Source organism: Rhipicephalus microplus, chromosome 5 (assembly GCF_043290135.1).
Source record: "Rhipicephalus microplus isolate Deutch F79 chromosome 5, USDA_Rmic, whole genome shotgun sequence".
Taxonomy (NCBI): Eukaryota; Metazoa; Arthropoda; class Arachnida; order Ixodida; family Ixodidae; genus Rhipicephalus; species Rhipicephalus microplus.
Genome location: NC_134704.1, coordinates 208,103,090 through 208,127,877, shown reverse-complemented (window position 1 = coordinate 208,127,877; position 24,788 = coordinate 208,103,090). Strand labels below are relative to the sequence as shown.

General features: G+C 44.4%; 1 protein-coding gene across 5 annotated transcripts in view; it reads right to left on the bottom strand.

The window, feature by feature from the left end:
• Positions 1–333: 333 nt before the first annotated feature.
• Takl2 (Tak1-like 2) overlaps positions 334–24,788 on the bottom strand; it is a 387,007-nt gene continuing 362,552 nt past the window's right edge. For 2 of the 5 annotated variants that reach the window (XM_075896427.1, XM_075896430.1), the window contains 2 exons: positions 19,479–19,566; positions 334–7,389 (listed from right to left, as the gene is read on the bottom strand). In XM_075896427.1, coding sequence (XP_075752542.1) covers positions 7,255–7,389; positions 19,479–19,566 — 223 coding nt within the window. In that variant the 3' untranslated portion in view covers positions 334–7,254. The remainder of the gene's footprint in view (positions 7,390–19,478; positions 19,567–24,788) is intronic. The other 3 variants (XM_075896431.1, XR_012895575.1, XM_075896429.1) reach the window with 3 other exon arrangements.

The window sequence follows — 24,788 nt, the reverse complement described above, 5'->3', positions numbered from 1 at the left end:
TGTCAGTCCGCTGTGCTTTGCTATTCAAAAACTGTAAAATGTAAAATGTCAATCCCTTAAAATGTACTAAATGATTTGCCCGCAGCTGCGGAAGTAAATTAACAAATATTAAAAGACTCAATCCAATACTAATAAACCTCTGGAGCTGTGCGTTTTAACGGGTCTGGTAACTCGGACCACTATTTAGACAGCGGTGATAAGGCCACTTTTTCAGTGTCCAAGAAGGAACAAAACTGCTCTTGCAAGATGGCCTTGCTGAAAGGCGCCACATACTGATGAGATGCAGCGACTGCATCATCATCACTTCCTCACACAAAACAAAAGTAGGCAGCATTATCGAATCAAGTCAAATTTTATTTAAGCATACATAAAAGTAACATTGAGGACCATGAACAGCAACGCTTGACATGATTGGAGACCCAATTTTTCAGACAGCGACAAAACAAAAGAGAAAACCATTTTCACACTACGAAGAGAAGTTCAAAAACATAACTGACATGATAAATGATTGTACATTTTTGAAAATTATTTCATTAATATTAATTTATAGGTGAATTTGAATAACTTCCTTTTCTATTTGCATGTCAATTCACGCAGTTTATCTTTAAAAGAACACTGAAGGCAAATAGCAATTTACGTCACAGAGAAAGATCAATGTTTGAGAATGCCTAAAAAGTCATTATTATCAACAGCAGTGTTGTACTTATCGAGAAACTAAAGTAAATGTATGACACCATACTGCCATGAGTGAGGCGTTTCGAAATGATTCAATGACGTCGAACTAGTTGCAATTAAAAAAAGCTTTTTGCGCATTACAACACGTAAAGAAATGCTGTTTCTCTTTTAATGGTTGATTCATGGAAAAAATAACTGTTTGGCATTACCATGGGGAATCATGCGATTAGTTTAAATGTTCTGTTTTAACCCTCATAGGCTGGATAGGTGGCATTATCTGGCCGGGGCCACTTCAGCCAGGCAAAAAAAAATATTAATTGCAGAATCATCGTGCCTTCTACTTCTGGTGTGAATGTGTTGAAGCAACGCAATTACAAACAAGTTGTGTTTTCATAATCAATTTTTTCCCTCCGAAACATTAGACAATTACAAAATTGTCTATGACTGGTAGCACAAAGCATCACAAGATGTCGCAACAGAATAGAAAGTTGGGCTAGTTGGATATGCATGGTATAACTATCAGTTAAAGCGCACGAAAAACAGACATGAAGAGAGGACAAGCGCTTTCTCGCAACTAAACTGTTTATCAGAAAGGGCAGAATATATATACAGGCAACTGAAAAACACGATGCATGCGTGTGCAGGCAAAAAAGTACATCAGTGGCACATCGAGAACACATGGTAAAAGAAGACAGATTATCTCGGAACATAATCTAGAAAAACAAACTCTTTATCGTGCAGCAAAACAGAAGGCTGGCTGACGCATTGTTCCCCTCTTTTTCTTATGTGAAAAGCTTCTGTCAACTCACGAGTTAATTTATTTTTTGACCGAAAAACCACTTCAGTATCCTGAAAAAGAGGATAACAACCGCACTCTCTGCAATGAGCCGCGAGATGCGATGCACCCACAGATTTCAAGGAAGAATCGTGCTCTCTGAGACGAACATTGACACATCTTCCCGACTGACCGATGTACACTTTACCACAGCTAAAAGGAGTCATGTAAACAACGGCCATTGCGCAGTCCACGAACTTTTTGCTGTGTTTCATGCGACATTGCGGAAACTCTCTGCGCATGCGTGAACAAATAGACTGGAGTTTACCTTTGGCTGAGAAAAGCACATCGACTTTATATCTATTAGCTAATTGCTTAAGTTCATGTGAAGTCTTATGAAGGTAAGGAATCACTGATATCCTCCTACCTTTTCTACTCTCTTCACGACGCCCCGAGTGGTACTCTTCAAATTCGTGAAGAGTTCGTGAATGAAGTCAGTTTGGAGCAGTTGTTTTCCCTACATTTTTGGACACAATATTTACCTCCAAACCGGAGCAGTTGCAACACATGTCAAACAAAATTAATTTATGCACAGGTACATGCTTGTTCATCTGCAGTGCTCTTAAATATGATAATAATACAGTCGAATCTCGATAACTCGAACACGAAGGGGACCGAAAATTTGTTCGACTTAAAAGAAGTTCGAATCAATGAAAGATATATAAACAGAGGGCTCTCCATGCAGTGGCGCATGTGCATTGAGCTTACGCACAAGGGGGAAGTTTCAAAAGACATACATTTATCCACAAATCACAGAACATCCATTATTAATTGAAGTAATCGATGATCAAACCACGGACCTCCACATTCAAAAGGTTCATGGTTCGAATCCCGGTGCCGTGCAGTTCCCAACAGGATAAAAAATAAAGAATGCGTGTACTAGTGAAACTGCATTAAGAGGCCTGGGATGCGGTCTCACCGATGACCACCGCCTGTAACGCACTCTCTCACCAGAAAAGGATTGGCCACCCTGGTGCAGTATCTGGCCACTACCTCCCACATGCATACATCAATCAACTCACCGCCCTCAGTCCCCAGCAGCTGCTAAGCAACTCACCATGGCGGCGGTCAGATCTGCAACGCAGCAGAGGGTGCTAAGAATCTCTGGATCCAGACAGGCCGCCATTGGAACCTGAACTTGGCAACATTTAACGCTAGAACCTTATTTAGTGAGGGAAGTCTAGCTGTACTATTCGAGGAGCTAGAGGGTATTAAATGGGATATGATAGGGCTCAGTGAGGTTAGGAGGACAGATGACGCCTATACGGTGCTACAGAATGAGCCCGTCCTTTGCTATTGGGGCTTCGCTGACAGAAGAGAACTGGGAGGGGGGTTCCTTATCCACAGAAACATAGCTGGCAACATAGAGGAATACTATAGCATTAATGAAAGTTTGGTAGGTATCGTAATCAAACTGAATAAGAGATACAAGATGAAAGTGGTACAGGCTTACGCGCCTACATCCAGCAATGATGACGCTTCAGTTGAAAGCTTCTATGAAGACGTGGAATCGGCAATGAGTAAGGTAAAAACACAGTATACTATACTGATGGAAGACTTTCATGCAAAAGTAGGGAAGAAACAGGCTGGATACCAGGCAGTAGGAGATTACGGCATCGGTACTAGAAACCTCTGAGGAGAGCTACTAGTAGCATTCGCAGAACGCAATAATTTACGGATTTTGAATACCTTCTACCAAAAACGAGGAAACCGTAAGTGGACATGGAAAAGCCCTAATGGCAAAAATAAGAACTAAATACACTTTATAATGAGTGCACACCCAGGCATCATGCAGGATGTGCAAGTGGTTGGCAAGGTACGATGCAGTGACCATAGAATGGTACGGTCTCGAATTCGCCGAGACTTGAAGAAGGAACGACAGAAACTGATACGCAAGAAGCCAATCAATGAGCTAGCACTGAGAGGGATAGTACAGGAATTCAGAGTCTCGCTTCAGAACAGGTACTCGGCTCTTAGTGAGGAAACCAACCTTAGCGTGGATACAATGAATGATAATCTGACGGGTATCATTACGGAGTGTGCAGTGGAAGTTGGAGGCAGAGAAGTTAGACAGGACACTGGCAAGCTTTCCCAGAAAAAGAAGAATCTCATTAAGAAGCCTCAAATCATAAAAGTTTCAAGTACAACAGACAAAATAGAACTGGCAGAGCTTTCAAAGTTGATTATTAGGCGTAAGGTATGCGATGTAAGAAGGTATAACATGGAAAGAATTGAACACGCTCTGAAAAATGGAGGAAGCGTCAAAGCAGTGAAGAGGAAACTTGGGATAGGCAAAAAACAGAGTAAAGAATACCTTAGATTTCAATCAACCAAAGGAACAGCAGGATTTCGAGCAGGCTACTCAACAATCGACCACATTCATACTATCAATCAGGTAATAGACAAATTCTCAGAATATAGTGAACCACTATACATAACCTTCATAGATTATGAGAAGGCGTTAGATTCAGTAGAAATATCAGCAGTCATGCAGACACTGCGAAATCAGGGCATCGATGAGGTATATATAAACATCCTGGAAGAAATCTGCAGGGGATCAACTGCTATCATATTGCTTCATAAAGAAAGCAACAGAATACCAATCAAGAAGGGTTGGCCACCCAGGCAGGGGGATACAATCTCCCCAATGCTATTTACTGCGTGCTTACAGGAGGTTTTCAGAGGCCTAGAATGGGAACAGTTAGGGATAAGAGTTAATGAAGAGTACCTTAGTAACCTGCACTTCGCCGATGACATTGCATTGCTGAGTAACTCAGGGGACGAATTGCAACTCATGATTACGGAGTTAGACAAGGAGAGCAAAAAAGTGGGCCTTAAAATTAATGTGCAGAAAACGAAAGTAATGTACAACAACCTCGTAAGAGAGCAGAGCTTTGAGATAGGTAATAATGCACTTCAAGTTGTAAAAGACAATGTCTACTTAGGGTAGGTGGTAACCGCAGAGCCGAACCATGAGATTGAAGTAACTGGAAGAATAAGAATGGGGTGGAGCACATTTGGCAAGCACTCTCAAATTATGACCGGTAGATTGCCACTATCCCTCAAGAGGAAGGTATATTACAGCTGTATCTTGCCAGTACTTAGCTACAGAGCAATAACCTGGAGACTTACAAAGAGGGTTCAGCTAAAATTACGGACGACGCAGCGGGCAATGGAAAGAAAAATGGTAGGTGCAACCTTAAGAGACAAGAAGAGAGCAGTGTGGATTAGGGATGTCATAGGGTTAAGGATGTCATAGTTGAAATCAAGAAGAGGAAATGGACATGGGACGGGCATGTAGCACACAGACAGGATAACCGCTGGTCATTAAGGGTAACTGACTGGATTCCCAGAGAAGGCAAGCAGGCTAGGGGGAGACAGAAGGTTAGGGGGGCAGATGAGATTAAGAAGTTTGCAGGTATAAATTGGGAGCAGCAAGCACAGGACCGAGTTAACTGGCGGAACATGGGAGAGGCCTTTGTCCTGCAGTGGACAAAGTCAGGCTGATGATGATGAATCGATGACGGGCATCTGCACACGTTTGCCTTACAGTGAGTAAATCAATTTCGCACGCAGCTTGCAAAGCATTTCTACTTGGGCTTTAGCATTCTCCTGGCAAAAGAAGTTGCGCGCCAATATGTCCAGCGCCGACACTTTTTAAAGACGACAACAACAACGACTGCATAGTGTAGCTGAGTCTCTCTCCGCTACACAGCCACTGCATAGCCAGCACGTGACGAGAAAGAAGGAGCGTCTCTACATGGAGAGAAGCAGATGGCGTTTGAGAAAACATGAACACTCCACGGCAGCTTTAGGTGGCAGGGACGGTTACGTGGCAGGGACGGGAAAGAAGAAGCGTGGCACCAGTGCGTGAGAGACCACCCCCTCAAGGTGCAGAGCCGTGCTCCCGCAAGGGGCAAGGGCTGCAGAAGATAGTTTCCTTTCCTTCAACCCAGCAACAGGTTTCTTTTTTTTTTCCTTTCTCTCTCTTCACGGACGGCGTTGGAAGGAGAAGGGTCTTTATGTGGCAGGGACGAAAAAAGGAGAAGCGTGACACAGGCGCGTGGCAGATCAGCATTTGAGAGAAAGCAAACATTCCACCGCAGCCTTTTTTTTTCTTTTACTTCTCGCGCAGCATTGAGGATTCGCAGGTGCCGCCGCGGGATCGGGCGGGATGCTGAGAGCATTTTCGGAACGTGGCATGTTCCGATAACCGTCGCAAGTGCTTGCGCATTTGAATTATTGGGCGTTTTTGTCCATTGGAATACACATAGCTTTGATGAGACCTCATAGTGGGTTCGAATTAACCAGAAGTTCGAATTAAGCGTGTTTGAATTAACGAGATTCGACAGTATCTGGGCTTTAACATACGAAAACCACAATATGATTATGACAGATGCCATAGTGGAGGACTCTGGAAATTTCAACCACTTGAGATTCATTTTAATGTGCACCTAAATCTAAGCACACTGGCAACACGGACCTAACACACTTTTGCCTCCATCACAAATGCAGCCGGGATTTGATCCTGTGATCCTAAATATAAAATTAGGTCCCGGAGCTTTACTTTTTTGCAGACATCCCCAAGCTTGATAAGCCCAGTTAGCTCAAGCTACCTGACAGTATATGTAAGCAAAAATGTAAAAAATAAAAATATACAAACAGATATTGATACAATACGAATTGCACAAAAGCTAGCACATTTGCGACTACCGGGTACATTATTACTAGCTATGTACCATATCTACTTGCGTAGTAAACCCACTCGCTGCCCCCCCCCCCTCAAACCTCGAAAAAAAAAAAGTTTTTTAATGCATTTGTTCAATTTATATCGCTATAATAGCCCGTGCCACTCAAGATCGAAACGTTAAATAAAGCCATTATATCACAAAGTACAATGTCATAAAAGTTAAAAAATGTTTCCCAACCATGATAAACAGGTAATTGCAAGCAGCGTGAGCGCAGACGACGTCAATAAAAAATTGAAAGTCACGTTGTTCGCAGCAAAGCCCCATCTGTCAAATGCAGGAGAAACCTCTTTGCGGATAGTGCCACGCAAGCACAGTGGCACAAAAACAAAGCAAAAAACACAAAGTGCAAGACCTCTGAAATGGCAAGCGCGCTGCGTACAAACACGCCGCGCGCTTGCCATCCAGCACTGCGTTTTTGCTGTTGGGTTGGTCATTGTGATCTCAGTTGGGACACGTTCAGACGATACGCTATCTACACAGCTGGTTACAAACAGCATGCGCTGGAGCATTAGAACCGAGTGGCTGGACGACCATGATCTATGCGCTTTCATTACGGGAGGAAACAAAAAGAGCTGCGGGCTACAAAAAAAGATTTGTCACGCATTTTATGGGCCGAAACAAGAAACACCGTCGTGCGAAATTTTCGCTGTCATAACTACCTGGACTTTTTTCTCCCGCGTAATAAATTCTCCCCCCCCCCCCCCCAATTGGCCTAAAAAAAAATGGCGGCTTCATTACGCGAGTGCATATGGCATAATGTGCCATCACCTTGGTCTTTGCAATGTCAGGGGCATCAAATACCACCGAACAACTGGGTTCTAGTCCATGTAACAAACAGAAAAGCTCGAAGAGCCCTGGAACAAGTGACAGCATACTCAAAGGAATGTAACAGCCGACAAAAATGCAACTCACGCTTGCACAACAAAACATTTCATCCAGACAGTGGCAGCCCACCTGAAGTAGGCTACGAGACCAGCATGGCACACCATCCTGCTACTGTGGCAACGACACCATGACCCAGTCTTCCTTGCCACTGCCAGGCTGGCTGCTGGTATGAGTGCCACGTTGCTGTTGCTTTAGGCGCTGAAGCTGGTTTTTGAGGCTCTCGCGCAGAAGCTTCAGCTGCTCCTGCAGGCAACCATGCCGTCCACTTCACAACACACGAATTCGTGGTAACGTAATCACGGTGTCAATGCCAGTTGACAGCATATGATTTGAAGTAATCTCTACAGTCATTAAAACGAACCTGCATGCAACGGATTTTCAGGTGCAATGGACCATCATGCAGCCGAAGGTGGTCTGCGCATTAAATTAATGCAGTGATGCTTTTAATGAATCACGATACTATGGCTACAGTGGACTGATTTAGCGGCATTTTTCTTCCGAATTGCCTGCATAAAGTGTAATTTTGTCGTGTTGACGTAGGCTGACTCGAGACTCAACCACGCTGCTGTCTGTGGGCTAAAGTCACAGCATATATAAATTTCAGCTGGCAACATTGGTAGTTTTCAGCAGAGCCAAGCCTCCAGCCACGCTAGTCTCAAAGGATGTTGGTTGCACGCCAATGTTTCAAGTGTAGCAGACTGAAATGCTCTGCAAACTGATTACATTACCGCCAAAGAATGCTTGCCAAGCTCTTGCAACAAATTTTTTCAAGCTATATGTAAATGAAACATTTTGTGTGTAACGTTATCAGTTTGTCGCTGTTAGGCATTGCAACCTTAGTTTTCCCAGTAAGTTGTTCTGGTGTGCCAAGCAGGTGAGTTCGACTGTAAAATTAGAATATTAATGTCAGAAAAGTCTCAGTGCTGATCATTTTCGACATCTCTGACCAACTTTAGAACCTCCAGCGAGCCGCGGAGGCTGCACGGGAGCAACAGCTCCCGGGGGCCAATAGGCAGGGGTTCCATTTAAGCAGATATGCCTTCCCGTTGGCACAAATAGGAAAACATTCATACCAAGCTGGTCAACAGAAGTGGCCGAAGAAGGGTGCAAGAAATGCTTCATTATTGGGTAATGCCCTTCTGCCGTGCAGGAGCCACATAGTACCCCTGCAGCTCATAAATTGTAGTTTGTGCTGCCATTTTCTTAATAGCCACGCCTGGTGACAGGAGTCTTTCGCGATCGTGCTGTTGGATTCATTCAGCATGCATTAGTGGAACTAGCCCGCCCCATACTGCTGGGCAAAATTGAGACGATCATCACACAGTAAAGCGCACAACCCCTCCTCCCCGCCCTCACGCACAGCTAGAATATTACAGACATCGAAAAATAGGGACTCAGCCTGCCAAATTACGATAGTTCGTTCAAACAAGAGTGGCTTGTTTTATCCAACAGAAGCTTATATAAGAGAAAAATGTGTTGCTGAGTGCTTTTAAAAAAAACCAAACATGAAAGCCCAGTCACTATACCGGATTTTGATGAAGCCTACACTTGGACAATTACCCATGATTTCAAAGTTAGCTGTATCAAAAAAATGTCGGCCTAAAAAAGATATAAATATTTTGGCCGCAGAGAACACTTCACCGCCACTTTTGCAAGTTTGTGAACATTGACCACAAAGGAAAACAGTCCATTTCTTAATCACAATATTTACTTGCATAAAAGAACATGCTGAGCGCAATCTAGTGAGTATTGTATATTCATCTGCTGCTGCGAAACTTATGACGAAAATAAGTCACAAACGTGGTCAAAAGCATGAAGAAAAATACCACACAGGAACAGCACTCACTCTCAACTCAAGGTTTATTGTGCATGCGGGTTCATGCCTGTATTGCATAAAGTAAGCCATGAACTTTACATAGACTCTGTTGAGAGCCAACACAGTCCATGTGTGCTTCTTTGTCTTCTTTCGATATTCCGTGCTGTACAATTCAATGCATTACAAATTAAGACCAACTAGCCGGACCTTGCATTCTGCTCAAGAATATTTATCACAAAAAGGCTATGTTCAATTATTTTTCCTAAAAATCATTTCAAGTGAAGGAAACTGTATACTGCAATGCGTGAAAAAATTTTGCATCACCTGTGTTGTAACAAATAATTGCAATGCATCATAAGTAATGACCCTAGAGGCTACACCACTAATTCTGTGCTGTAAATCAGATACAAGTTGTTCAAATGTAATTAGTATACCCCACATAGTCACAAAGAAGTGGCTAAAAAAAAGGAGAGAAGTGCATAAGCTTTGTGCGGTCAGGCAGACTTGCGTATATAGGCGAACCTTGGTAGTGGGTAGCCGAAGGTGCCTACATTACATCAGTGCTGCTTTGACTGGGCGCAAACTCTGCCTGTGCACAAAACTAAGTTTGAGAGTGTGAGCGATATTAGGAATGTATCACTGGGAAATCACCAGCAAGCTGCACACTGTCCGATGAAAACTGCTTCCAGCAGACGCCTACAGAGCTGCGCACCTTTTCTGAATTGCTCACGAGCTCTCTCGTGCGATAACTTAAGCATCTGACTTTTTGTCCAACATACAAGCGAACAAATAGAAAAAGTACTTTGCTGTCCGCACTGCATTACTTGCCCCTGTGAGCTAAGATTTCATGATGTTTGGACCTTTGGCATAAGTGAAGATAAAAAGGCATTAAAACTCCTGGGCACATTCCACAAGGGAAAAGAAAAAAAATTACCTGCACTAGCCAAACGTAGGGTGCATTGTATGCTGCGAAACACAGTTCCTCTAAACCTTTGTCCTGATACGTCACCTGTTCCACTAAACCTTTGTCCTGATACGTCACCTTGCGTGATGTGTCAATGCGTTAGAAATACTGTATGTAGCGCCTTGCCATTCCCAGAATAAGGTTGGGAGTTAGCACCTGTCCCATCTTCTCCGAATTTTTTCTTTTCTAGGTGTGCTTGACTGCTATAATACGTCAGTTAGCATGCAATAATTTGACTTTGAAAGAAGGAGACAAGGGCCTAATGTTTACATCTTAGGTTTCCCAGCAGAACAAACTGTCATTCGTCTGTTTCATGATGTTCATCATGCTCGTTCAGATTCGCTAGGAGCTAGTCATGGTCAAAAGGAAATTTCCAAATGTTCTGGGGCTTTTAAAACTAGTGAGACATGGTACTATCACCATTTTATGTTAGCAACATTCTCCCTGAAGCAAGGTGTGTGACTGGGGGTAGTTGGCATTTTATGGTGATGTGAACAATGCACGAAACACACAAGGAACCTACAAAGACTAGTGCTGACTTTCATCTTAAATTTATCGACATGAACAGGGAAAATGAGAAGGTGATAGCACACGTAACCATTGCTCTGCTGTCAGGCCACTGAAAGAGCAGTGATCACGTGGGTCATTTTTTTTTCCATGTTCGTGTGAATACCTTTTCATTATAACTCAGCGCACGTTCTCGTCGGTTCCTTGTCCTTCTGTGTTTCACACGCTCTTCATTTTGCCATATTCCCTCACTGAATAAAACCGTGTTTAAGACAAATAAGTGTCTAAAAAATTGTTGATTTATTCATTTATTTATTTATAATTATTTATTTATCTATGTTGAAAACCCTTGGAAATGTCTCGGGTGTTTCAGACTGTTTTGTGAAAACGATGCTGAAAGCACAAGTGACTGAGTTTATTCTAGACCTAAAAGGAATACCAACATCACAGGAAAAAATTGCACAAATTGCACAAGTTTTTAGATCTGAAGCTTATATTCAAGGGTCAGCATACTTGTTATGCGTACTGTCCGCGTGCTAGAAAGAAACATTTACCGTACACATTTTCACATTCTAATGTAGTAAAAAGGGCGATCACGTCAACGTGTTTGGAGTTAGCGCTGGTGATGTCGTGCTCACATGAGAAGCTAGCCAGTTTCTGTGCTCAGATTGGACGACTAAAGGCAGCTGGGTTCCCGCAGTCTGTACTGGCAGTGGTGGCTGCAACCCTCTAGAAGAAGCTAAAAGGACGCTTGCAAATGCCCTGGCTGAAAGTCGCTCCCAGTGGGCATGAAAACCCTACTTACACAGGGCAGCACACAACCTGAAGAGGGTTGCCAACCGCCACGGAGTTGGCATGGTGTTTTCTGCCCCCAAGAAACTTTCCAGGTTGTACTCACGAATTTAAAGCGGTGAAGAGCGCGATAGCCTGTGTAGCAAGAAGAATGCCAACCTGATGGTGCAATGCAATGTGGGAGTGGGGTACGAGTTTCCCCTTTTCTGTGGCAACTCTAATGTGGGCCACACAGGCCGCTGCGTAAACGACCATTTATGGGAACACCAGCTGTCAATCAAAAATAACGAAATGGTTAATTTGCCTGCCCACTGGGCGTGTAAAGTTGTGTAAAGTGAGGCCTTGATATCGCTCTATGGTGCAGAAATGTCCTTTTTGATCAATAAGGTGCGTTAGCACGTGATGTACCTTGGCGCATCTACGCAGCTATGATCGGTTTTCCCATCTACTGAAGATCTACAGTCAATAAAACAGTTGGTAGTTTGCGCTCGACTTGTTCAAGTGTTCCTTCTTTGTGGTGTTTTTTCTTTATTTGCTCAATTTTTTCCTGCGAAGTAGTGAACAAACTAGCACCTCAAGACATCCTGAATACCAACAGTATCACTGGAAGGTTCGATAAGGCCAATGTATTTCACAGGCAAGCAGATCAGTCAATGTCCGCGCACGTCGCTGTCAGGTCTATACTGTTTGTACTTTTTATTTTATCTCTCAGTGGGCACAAGTTAGCCCTATAAAGAATTTTACCCTGTAGTTGCTTGTGTCTGTGCGCCTCACAGCTGTAACCACACTGTGTGTGTATGTGTGTGTGTATGTGTGTGTGTGTGTGTATGCACGTGCACACACATGCACGCACGTGCGCATGCCAACACACTGAACTGGAAAGTGCGTGCATGTGAGATGCATAAGGTAGCCATATGTGGCAATGGCATATCACATCAGCCGCAAGGGGTGCAGCTATGCGCCTGAGCTTAGTCAAACTAGAATCCACGCCTCACACCATTTCTGCACATGAATAGACTTGAGCCAGAAGTCGGCACTTGCTTTTGTGTTCTCGCCCTATTCTGCAGCATAGTTTGACAATAATGAATCTGTACCAACTCACTGTCAGTCCAACTAAACGAGAGCTTCTCATTATACATATTTATAGCTCCACACATATTTATAGCTTCACGCCTTAGATAGTGAAACAGTATTTGCAGAGGTGTGCGAATACACTCGAACCTCGTTATTACGAAGTTGAAGGGGAGCCCCAATTATTTCGTTATATCCATTATTTCATTATATCAATTATAACAGGTTGTGGCAATGTATGCTCAGATGGGCGCACACCTACAAGCATGCAAAGAAGGAAACTGCCTCGCGGCACAACGGGCCGCTACACGACCACGCGTGCGGCGCAAAAGAAACACAGTCGAACCTTATTAATTCGAACACGCTTAATTCATACTTCTGGTTATCTTGAACTCACGCTGAGGTCCTGTCAAAGCTATGTGTATTCCTATGGGCGAAAATGCCCTGTAATTCGAACACGCAAGCACTTGCGGTAGTTAATTCGAACATACCGTGCTTCGAAAATGCTCTCAGCATCATGCCCGATCCTGCGGCAGCACCTCTCAACGCTGCATGCGAAGAAGGAAAAGAAGAAAAGGAAAGAAAAGACTGTGGCGGATTGTTTGCTCTCTCTCAAATGCCGATCTGTGACGCACCTGTGCCACGCTTCTGCCTTTTTCGTCTCTGCATGTAGAGACCCTTCTCCTTTCAAGGCCGTGCACGAAGAGAGAGGAAAAAGAAAAAAACTGCAGCTCGGTGGGGAGCACAGCGCAGTGCCAACACCTCCTAAATATTTTCAAGTTCTAGGAGGCGTTGGCAGTGCCTAGCGCAGAGAGTAGCAGCGGAGACGCAGTCATTGCCGTCGTCTTTGAGGCAGGTAGAGGGAAATCGCTTTGCACCGCGGCACTGCTTCTTGGTCATGTGACCCGCTGAGCGCTTCCTCAATCCTCTCCGCTGGCTGTGCGAGAAAGACCGCTCTCTCAGCCGCGCGTGACGTGGCTGTAAGGTCGGCACGGTATGTTTTTACGGTGATTCATTAGCGAAAACTAGCGTGGCTATACACGAAACGCGTTACCATTGTACGTCAAGCTGAGCGCGCCCTTAACTAGTTTGGTGCAGTGCATCGCCTACTAAGCTCACTCCATCATCACCACGCCCTGTAACGTATGTGCGCGCATTCGCACTTGTGTAGAGATATTTCTATTGCGATACCAATTATATGGAGTCTCAGCTGGTTTTCGCCGTTACCGTCGTCCTCAAGCACTGTGTATGTATATGTATCTATATATATGAAAACTCAAGAAAGAAAAAAGGCCGTCGCACTTGGCCCCCGCATCATCGCGATGCGCCAACATGCGCTTCTCTCCCACACGTACTTTGCCCAGGGATGGGGGCAGGGGAGAGGGGGTGGTTAAGTGCTTGTGCGCACGCTTATCCTTTGGTGGGCAGAATTGTGTGCCTTGGCTTTTCAGCGAAACGACTGCATTAGTTGCCTGGGCCACAAAGGTCACTTCACTCGCTGGGCAGGCCCCGTTTACGAAAAGAGCACACTTTTCAAACACAGCGAAGTAACAAATAGGACAATTGTTAGTTCGCATTCATATCTGTAGCTGTGATTACGCTTCGTGCATCATTTTTGTTTAACAGCACGTTAAGCGTCGATCTGTAAGCGTTGTTAGTTAGCTCTCATCCTGAGTGTCATTTGTGCATCAATTGTGAGCAGTGCACTGCACCTTTTGATCTAATAGCTGTTCTCATACCGTATATACTCGTGTAAGGGCCGCCCTCGTGTAAGGGCCGCACCCCAACTTTGAAAGCGGATATTTCGAAAAAAAAAAAAAAAAGTTCAAAATGTCCCGCCAGAAAAGTGTAGTTAGTTCATTTACAGCCAGATGGCGCTGCACGCTTTTCCGCTTTTATTCTACTTCCGCCGACGCGCCGACCACGCTGTTGACAGCGCGCCGCCATATTTGCCTTGTGCGGCCTCTTTGTTGGCATCGTTCCTAGCATCGTGTCGATACGTTGGCAGCGCGACTTCAGATCGGTGTCGTCGGTGTCACTTTGTTGGTTGTAGTGAACCCTGCAGAAGCCAGCGCACGTGACGGACGATGGGCCGGCATCTGAGATCATTCACTGCAGCATTTAAGCTGCAAGTGATTGACTATGCCGAGGAGCACGGGAAGCGGGAAGCTGGACGAAAGTACGACGTCGATGAGAAGCGCGTGCGTTACTGGATGAATCAGAAAGATGCCCTCGCCGCTACTAACAGGAGCCGAAAGGCGTTTCGCGGGAAAAAGTGCAAGTACCCGCAACTCGAAAGCGAGCTCGTCAACTACGTCGTCGACACACGAAGGGACGGCTACGCCGTATCGACTGACATGATACGCGTCAAAGCCCTCAGCATCGCTCGCCACATGGAAATACCCCCGGCACAATTCAAGGCAAGTCGGGGCTGGGCTACGCGGTTTATGAACCGTAACCAGCTTTCTATTCGGCGCCGAACGACGATTTGCCAAAAACTGCCGCGCGAGTACGAAGACCACGTCATTAAGTTTCATCGCTTCGTGAATGCTCTCAGGAGGGAGCATGAATACGACCTGTCCCAAATTGGGAATGCGGACCAGACACCTGTGTGGTTCGATGCACCGGAAAGCACCACAGTGGATTTAAAAGGTGCGAAAAGTGTGTCTGTGCGCACGACTGGTGCAGAACGCCAAAGGTGCACTGTGATGTTGTGCATCACGGCAGACGGCAGGAGGCTTCCGCCGTACGTCGTATTTAAAAGGAAGACTCTCCCAAAAGAGAAGTTCCCTCAGGGAATCGTCGTACGTGCGCAAGAGAAGGGCTGGATGTCCGAGGAACTGGTCGTTGACTGGATTAAGACCGTCTGGGCAAACAGACCTGGAGGGCTGTTACAACGGAAAGCCCTCCTTGTTTTGGACAGCTTTAGGGGCCACTTGACCGACCGCGTCAAGAACCGAGTTGCCGCAACTCGTACGGACTTGGCCGTCATTCCCGGTGGCCTGACGAGTGTGCTGCAGCCGCTCGACGTATGCGTCAACAGACCATTCAAAGTGGAATTTCGCCGATGTTACTCTGAATGGATGGCTGGAGGCGTCCACGAGAAGACCCCTACAGGACGGCTGAAGCGGGCGTCGCTCCAACAGGTGTGTGAATGGATTTTGAATGCGTGGCGTGCCATGTCAGTAGAAGTAGTTGCTAAAAGCTTCAAGGTAACGGGAATTTCGAACTCCATGAACGGCACCGAAGATGACCGTCTCTGGGAAGACGCGGACGCCGAGGCGAGCTCCTCCGAGAACGAGGACAGCGAAATGGAATCCGAATAAAAACATTTCTGGCATGTCATTTGTGACTCTTGCACTCTGCTACTGTTGCATAAACAGTACAGACCTTTGGCCTGTACTGCCTGTACTAAATCGGCCTGATTCGTGTAAGGGCCGCACCTAGCAAAATTTTCGAAAAAAAAGTGCGGCCCTTACACGAGTATATACGGTAGTTACATTCCATGTTATTTATTGTTGCTACCGCATTCATTGCTTTGCCCTTGCGGGGAAACTGACTTTTTTTTTTCATGCTCGCAGCACGGGATCCAGCAAAAGTGTGAAGACTATTTTGTCGAGCCAATGTGGCAGCGACGAGTTGCCTTCGTTTCCACAAGCGATACACACTTGTGGTCCGGCGCACAAGGACACAGCAGTGGACAGCATGCGCTAAACTGCGAAGCCACACGTACTGTTGTGCAGGCAGTACTGTAGATGATTCAGATTGATTAAGATGTTTATGGTTGGTAGGTTTGTCATGATGACGTGCCGCCACATTCGTTGGTAGCCGTCATCACACTCGCGTTAATTTCCATGCAGGCATCACCTCACACGTGCCAAAGTCATAGTAATCACTGCATGATCTACTGAGGCTCTAATCGCAAATGCACAAAATCGTAAGTTCGTCACATTGACATATCCAAACGAATATTCGTGAACAACAAATATTCAGGGAATACTTGAGTTACTTTGAATATTTAAAATTTTCGAATATGTAGTTATCGAATCGAATACAAATATTACGAATGCAATATTCGACGAATATATTCGCACAACCCTAACTGTTTTCACAAACCCTGTAGTTCTAGAAAACGTTATATAGCAGATACTTGTAACAATATTCATAGCACAAAAAAGCAAACACAGCAACAAATAATAAGATACAAGGAATACATACACAGAAGTTGTATCTGTGTTTTCACTACGAATATGATTACAAGTGACTTAAACTAAGTAGCTTGCATCACCGCTTCGATATAGCAGCTTGTGAACCCTTGTGATGCTCGAAAAGTTGCAACACAGTCCTTACACAATACTAGTTCACACCTGAGGGAGGCACCAAATACACAGCACACAAGGAAGTGGAGGACAACCCCTTCAGTTACCAAGAACAAACGTCAATTTGCCCAACTTCTAATTTTACTGACACTCACAACTTACACATTGACAACCTTCTGAATTTGTGAAGCAATGTCTGCTGAGTGTTCAAGTCAACAGCAATTCCAGTGAATCTAAAGTCTGCTTATAGAAGGAGAATTCATGCATAGTTTCAATGAACAAGTTCCTCTAGTGTTAGAGGGCCCCTTTACCAACCAGTAGTAAATATGTAGTTTTGGAGTTGCAACTGTTCAGAAGCACAGTCGAACACGGTTTTATCGAACCCACATATATCAAATTTTTGGGTATATCGAACTCGCAAGTTATCACTTTGAAATTCCTTAGTAAAAGTATAGAAATTTTCAGGTTTATATAGAACGGTATTTTTACCCACCTTCAAATATATTGAACGCCGCACGAGCTGGAAGGTGTGCTTCAGCACTCCCCCTCCCCCCCTATCTCAGCAGCAGCGCGGCTCCGCGCGCGAGTTCGACGGCGAGCTTTGGCACTGTGCCCGGCGACCTTCGCGCGGCACCACGCCTCCACCCAAACCAAAAACACTCGAAAAAAGGTAAGGGCGAGAGGGCTTGGACTGCACAATCTGTAACTTGCGGAATGGTCTTTTTTTTTTTTTCTCTCTCTCTCTCTTGCTTTCTTCGCGTACCCGTCGGCTCGGAGAGCAGGGACGAAGAAGCCGAGCCGATGTCCTCCTCCTTTCACCTTTTCTTTTCTTTTTTTTTTGCTGTTTTGCGAGTTTTGATCACCCAACCACAGCTCAGGCTTTTTGCTGTTGTCCTCGCAGGTGGCCATCGCCTCGCAAGCGCTTTTCTGCTACCACTGTCGCGTAGGCACTGCGCTGTGCTCACAACTGGGCTGCAGAAATTAGGTGCCTTTTTCCTTTTCTAACCACTACCCTACCGCTATCACGTCGCCTACGTACTACGGCAAGTGCAGCATGTCTCTTTTGTGTGCGTCGTGTGCAAAGCCGCTGCGTACCTTTTCAATTCTCGACTTTTTGTGTAACTATGGCTGGCGTCAAGAAGTGCAAGACCCTTGACTTTGCGACGAAGTTGAAGGCTATTGAGAGTGTTGAGGTGGGCAAGAAATGTTCAACCGTCACAGACGACTTCGGGATACCATGGAGCACACTGAGCACCTTGATGAAAAACAAGGCAGATATCAAGGCAAAGGCAGCAGAGCAGCGAACATCGGGAGCCGGTCATGTGCGCGCTTCTGCCCATGGGATTGTAGAAAAGGCACTCTATGCCTGGTTTTTAGAAGTGCGCGTAAAGAACAATCCAGTGGATCGCCCGATGCTGATCGCCAGGGCCTTTTTATTGCTAAGCTTGGTGAGTTAAGGGAAAAGAGATGTGATTCGCAAAAAAAAAAAAAGGTTGCGTTATTGCCACTGCACTCAGTGAAACAACTTCACCGACAACAGCGGGTGACTTCAGTGATTTAAGCAGCGCTACAACATCGTTGGCAAAACCAATTCTGGCGGAAACGGAGCTGTCAGCAGCCAAGACATCCAGCAGTGGATGACAAAGGAGTGGCCGGAAATCTCCGCTAAGTTTTCTCCCGCGGAGGTCTTCAACTCCTGGCAAGACGGGCAGACGGACACAGAGGTCAACTGCTTCTGCAAGGTAGGTTTCATGACGGCAGAACTTGCGGAAACTGGTGACAACAACAACGAGCGCATAGACGACGCATTTCGCAAGTTGTCGTCCCGCTTCCCGGCAGCAGTTCCACACAAAGTGTCTGCGGATGACTTCGTAGAAGCAGACTGCAATGTCCAGGCCGACACCTCATGTGACGAGGAGGATTGTTCGGACAAAGTGCTGGCTACACGCGCGTACTCCGCCGCTGAAGTGGCGGCACCATTTGGCATCATTCGCCGTTGTATGGGCGACATGGAGGGAAGCGAGCTGTCGCACTTGGACGGCTTTGAAAAGATCGAGACTAGTGTTTTAAACATTTTAAAAACGAAGAAGCAGGCCAATATTTGCAACTTTTTTTTTTTTTACGCAAATAAATCATTCTGTTGCGGCGTGTGTGCGAATTTCGTTGTCATACTTAAAAACGCCTTTTGTACATGATGATTTGCTACAGGTAAGCTCTAGGGGCCTCATTTTTTTATATTGAATTTTTTATATATCGATCTAATTCGTGATCCCCTTTGAGTTCAATATATCTGTGTTCGACTGTATACAATGAATGTGTAACCATGAGAAATTTTTGAAATGATGCAACAATAGCGGGGTTACACGCATTTCATGACAAAGAAGAGGCCTTGGCTGCTTTTGCTCATTCCTGCACTCAGCTACATTTCCGGGCTCGTCTCACCTCCAGAAGAAAGAGCACACATACCTGCAATTCAACAAACAGTAATTGCGACCGACACGCAATTAAACCAAAATGTCAACACCATACTGCTGACATGCCTGGAGAAGAGAAGTAGCTGTTTCTTGGAATTTTTCGGAGCAGCCGCGGCTTGAGCTTGGCATAATTGAGTGAGATGAAATTTTGACCTCAACATGCGTGTTTACTTCAGACGTAAAAAAAATTACATTATATCTTTATTAGTAGCAGAATAATCAACACTTGAACAAGCTGCAACTGGTTATGAAGGGATTGTTTCTTAAAATTTGTGGGATGTCCGTGAATGGTAGCACTGTTGCACTGACTATTGTTGACCGTTACGGATGATTACTTTAGATGTTGAAAAATTATAAAAGAAAAAAAAGTTGAATGAGCATTGACGAACTTGTTCTTTCTCCAGTTGCTCGGCCTCATCGTAGTATGTGCGCTGTGGCTCAAAGACCAACCCTTCCAACTCCTTGTCCAGCTCCTTGCTGCAACCAGAGACAAACAAAGCACGGTGGTGTGAGAATCACCGAGCAACTACGTTTACCATCATCATCATCATCATGATGGTAAACGATTGATCATCATCATCATCAGCTTGCTTGCCTGTCACCTATGGGGTGCCCCAAGGTTCTGTGATAGGACCCCTGTTATTTTTGCTTTATTTCAATGATATTACTGCTAATGTGGATCCACAGATTGAGTTTCACCTCTTTGCAGTTGACTGTTTGTTATTTTGCCATGTTAAGAGCGCCCGTGAACAGTCATTGTTAAATGAATAATTAACCAAGCCTTACGATTATTGTTGTGTAGCAGGGCTGGGCATTACTGCGCTACAAGAGTATCGTGGTAGTATTTCAATGATACTTTTGAGTATCTGTATTACTGTATCGAAGCGCTTTTCAAAAATGTATTTGTATCTCACTAGTGAAATTTTTTGACGATGTATTGCCCGTATCGCGATACTATCCAGGACACGGTTATCTCGGAACTTTTTTTTTTTTTAATGAGCTGGGACCTGTTTACGGAAAAAAAATTTTGTTGGTGCTGTGACTTTGGCGGTTGGCGGTGAGAAATGCACCCACCACTTCTAAATTTCTGCTGAGGTCAAAACTGACTCCTACCTTATTGAAAGTGAGCAAGTTGCTTTGCTACTAGCTTGCAAAAGAATGTTATTCGTGGCAAGATTGGGCTATAGGTGACAGCATCGCCCCGCGCAAATGTGCATAGGCAGTCAGTGCCGCGTATACAAATACATGCTGCGGCGTTTCGTTGCGTGTGGTCTAAGCCAATTGTTGAAGAATAAAATGTGTTGATTACAGTGTAATGTCAATATCTACGCTCTTCTCTATTGAATCGGTGCATGACGCCTACGCAACATTAACATTACCCGCAAATAAAGCGCATTCTGCCTTTCGTAGGGGATGCTTGCTCTGGGTGACTCTCTTCGCGCTTTTGCACTAAATCACGCTTCTGCAATGTTGTATGTACGTGGTTAGCTTGCGTTCTGCCTGCTACGAACTTCTGTAGCATGACTGAACTACATATTTATATCTTTCTTATCTGCATACTACAAAAAAAAGAGAGAATGAAAGATTGTAGAACGCCCGCATATCTGTGCAATTAGTTCAGGTGCACCATCCGCACCTTATACGCACATTTTTTTTCTCTCATTTCGTCCACCATGAAATGAGGGACAGTCGATAAATCTAGTCGTGAAAGCGTAGTGGCTAACGGCGCTTTGCACAACATTGTGTTTACCATGTGTACGCACATGTTCTTGTAGCGGTAAAAATCTTATACAAGAGTTCAGCAGAAAGCTATCATCGATGGATTAGATGTGGTGACGGTGCCACAACAAAGGCCTGGTGAATGGGACAAGCATGTTTTTTTTTTTTTTTCGACAAAAAATTACCACTGCCTTCTGTAAGCTACTAATAATGCCACAAAAACGCTGAAAACAATATAAAAAGATGAAATTTTCAGTGAAGTTATATGACATTATATATAAGGCATGCCGTCTGAATTAATTTTCAACGTCTGTGCTCTTTAAAGCGTTCTTAACTCACAGTTTATGTCATAGTAATAATTACATAGAAACATAGTAATATTTTTATGTAGTAGTACCACGGCCAGATAAACACAAAGATGGCTCCTCGAATAATCGACAAACTACAGTGCCGTATGCACACCTACCAACAGTGCGCAAGTGCATGGCCTAATTTTTTTTTTTTTACAGCTGAGTCGCCATAAAGCGCTGCATTCACACAGCATTTGATAGTTCTCATGCTTGGGAGGATGGCAATAGCATTTTGCGATGTGCTTGAAGCAATAAACGACACCGACTCAGAAATTATTCTGGTGAATAGAGGGTACCAAGACAATAAGTAGCACTCTGAAAAGTTGCACTCGCCGATCTTATTACAATGCATCAGCAGCCGAGCAAGACCAAATGCTTTCGTACGTTGTTTCAGACATACGTAGAAACAGTTACACTTGCGCTGGCATGACGGGACAAACTACACTTTGAGAATGTGCATGGTGTATGCGCACATAGAAACACGACGTGGCTAGCAGACGACGCAAGGAGCGATCCACACTTCACCGTCTCGGCCAGTTGCCGCCAGGCAGTGACTCTGCTTGATCTCGTGGTCAATAGTTCATTGCGGCACAAATGAGCCAATAGTTCATAGGCAGTTGTCTTTTCTTTTATGGTCTACAGAACACGGTCTCTTTTTTATTGCTGATTGAGTTGAGGAGTTTAACGTCTCAAAACTACCATATGATTATGAGAGACGCCGTAGTGGAAGGCTCCGGAAATTTCAACCTCCTCGGGTTTTTTAACATGCACCCAAATCTGAGCGCACGGGCCTACAACATTTCGGCCTCCACCAGGAATGCAGCCGCTGCAGCTGGGATTCCATCCCGTGACCTGCGGGTCAGCAACCGAGTACCTTAGCCACTAGACCATCGCGGCAGGGCCTTTTTATTGCGAAGCTTGGTGAGTTAAGAAAAAAAAGATATGATTTGCAAAAAAAAAAAAAATGCGTTATTTTGTAGTTTAGGGCCCGGAAATTTTTACTGCATGTGTAGGCTTTCATGCTACTTTCAAATACAGCCGAATATCAATAATTCGAACTCAAAGGGGCCCAAAAATTTGTTCGAATAAAAAGAAGTTCGAATTAATGAAAGCTAGATGAACGGAGGGCTCACCATGCAGTGGCGCATGTGCATTGAGCTAACACACAAGAGGGAAGTTTCACAAGACTTACATTTATTCACAAATCACATGACATTTGTCATTATTTAAAGTAATCGGTGATGCACGTCTGCACATGTTTGCCTTGCAGCGAGTCAATTTCGCATGCTGCTTTCAAAGCATTTCTACTTCGGCTTCAGCATTCTCCTAGCAAAAGAAGTTGTGCGTGGCAATGTCCAGCGCCTACACTCTGTAAACATGACAACAACGACTGCATCTTCAATATGCAGCTGCAGCTTGACCAGCACGTGACAAGAAAGGAGGAGCGTCTCCATGCGGAGAGAAGCCGATCAGCATTTCAGGAAAAAACCAACACTCCACTGCAGCTTTATGTTTTTCCTCTCTCTCATCGAGCACGGCATTGAAAGAAGAAGGATCTTTACGTGGCAGGCATGAAAAAAGGAGAAGCGTGGCACAGGTGCGTCGCAAATTGGCATTTGAGAGAGAGCTAACATTCCACTGCAGTTTTTTCTTTCCTTTTATTTTCCTTCGTGCACAGCGTTGAGGTGTCGGAGGTGCCCTCGCGAGATTGGGTGTGGTGCTGAGAACATTTTCGGAGTGCATTGTGTTCGAATTAACCATCGCAAATGCTCCCGCGTTTGAATTACAGGGCATTTTCGCCCACTGAAATACATGTAGCTTTGGCGGAACCTCAGCGTGAGTTCGAATTAACTGGAAGTTCAAACTAAACGTGTTCGAAATAATGAGCTTCGATTGTATGTAATTATAATTTTATAGCAAGTTGCAAAGTTTTTGTTTTGTGCCTTGTGTGTAAAGTAATGTTCACTTCGGGTAAACTTTTCATGCCACTAAACCTTTATGGTTCTAAGCCATTAATGGCTCATATTGCTTCACATTAACTGTAGAATGAAAAGAACTATAACGAAGGTGCATATAAAACATTTTGATGGTCAAGGAAAATTATAACGCGAGAATTATTAGAATCAACAGACTCCACTAACTGCTCACTTTAGGTTCGTAAAAATTATGCAGGCAATATTAAGTTTTACAGAATACTTGCACCCTTCACATGTAAAGAAATATCTAGTGGAAATTTCATCCTGGTCTGGCTGTTAGAAGTACTAAAAACATGATGTCCAAGCTCAATAAGTTGCCCAAAAATGAATTCTGGGAAACACATTTTACAGGGGTAAATGAAAACTCATCTATGTGGAAAAGATAAGTCTTTTAGGATGTTTTCTTCCACCATGAAGGCTTGGAAATTGTAGTTATTTTGAGAACGTAGCGTTGCTTTAGTTTTCATGCGAAATGCAATGGCAAGTAGCCACGTGACGATTTCAAGGCGACTTTAGACAATGAAGGCGTTTTAGTTTGTTACAGCCACCTTGTGCTCCCTAAAAACAATAACGTATTTCGATTGTATTTACAATCTTCAGATTTTTCGTCGAGAAAGTAGAGAAACTAAACTTGTGAAACCGAATGAAAACAAAATATGTACATAATTTTGGAAAAAAAATAATTTTTTTACTTGCATCTCCAATTCAGTGTCCACCGTCAAAAAAGCCCGACACTCCTGGGTCTCTTTCTTTTCGGCATAGCTGAGAAAGGCAGCACAGGAGCCAGACCAGTAAAAGGCCAGGTGGTCTTTTAACTTCGTATTATTAGATCCAATTGCACAGGAACAATTGTTCCTTTGTCTGTGACTCACCAGGCCCCATAATGAATTCTAGCTAGACACTGGAAGTTGTGTGTTAAAATATAAGCATTATGCCACCATAAGTTTTTAATAAATTCATTACAAGCCACGAAAATTAGTATATTGAAGGGGCAAGAAATAATGATGAGAGAAGGCAGGCTTGAAACCCTTACTGCTCACCTCGCGTAGCCTTCGCAAGTCAAATCTCTTCCCTATTGTCTCGGGCACCCGAGTAAACGACCTTGTGCACATGACGTTGACAAGCAAATTCGACCCCCAGGGGCGCGAGCGGGGTTGTTTTGTTGACCAGCATTATTATGTGGTATACTGCCAGTGTCTGCGGGATGGATGCCTCTGTGCATGCTCGTTTGGACGCGGTAGAATAGATGACCATATTGAGTGCTCGAACAAGCAGGACCAATAATTTCGTTTCCAGTGCCGGCGTATGCTCGATGCGTTAACCGTAGAGACATAAACGCATGAAAAACGCTGGCGCATTAGTCCCGCATCTCGCTGCAATTCACGGGAAAAAAGAAATTTGAGCGATGCGCACACTGCTTTTTGTATCTCATCATTTATGTCAAGTTTTATTAATCTTTTCAAGCAACAAATTATGTAAACTACACATGTCATGTGAAATAATTGTTGCCCTGGCATGTGCAAGGGTTGGCGACGTCAGAGCACAGTTGTCTACGTAGAGGACCGACAACACAGCACTACTGTCTACACAGGGCAATTTCTACATCTACACCATGCCCTAGTTCTCCAGGCATGCACCCACAAAAAGAAGCGCA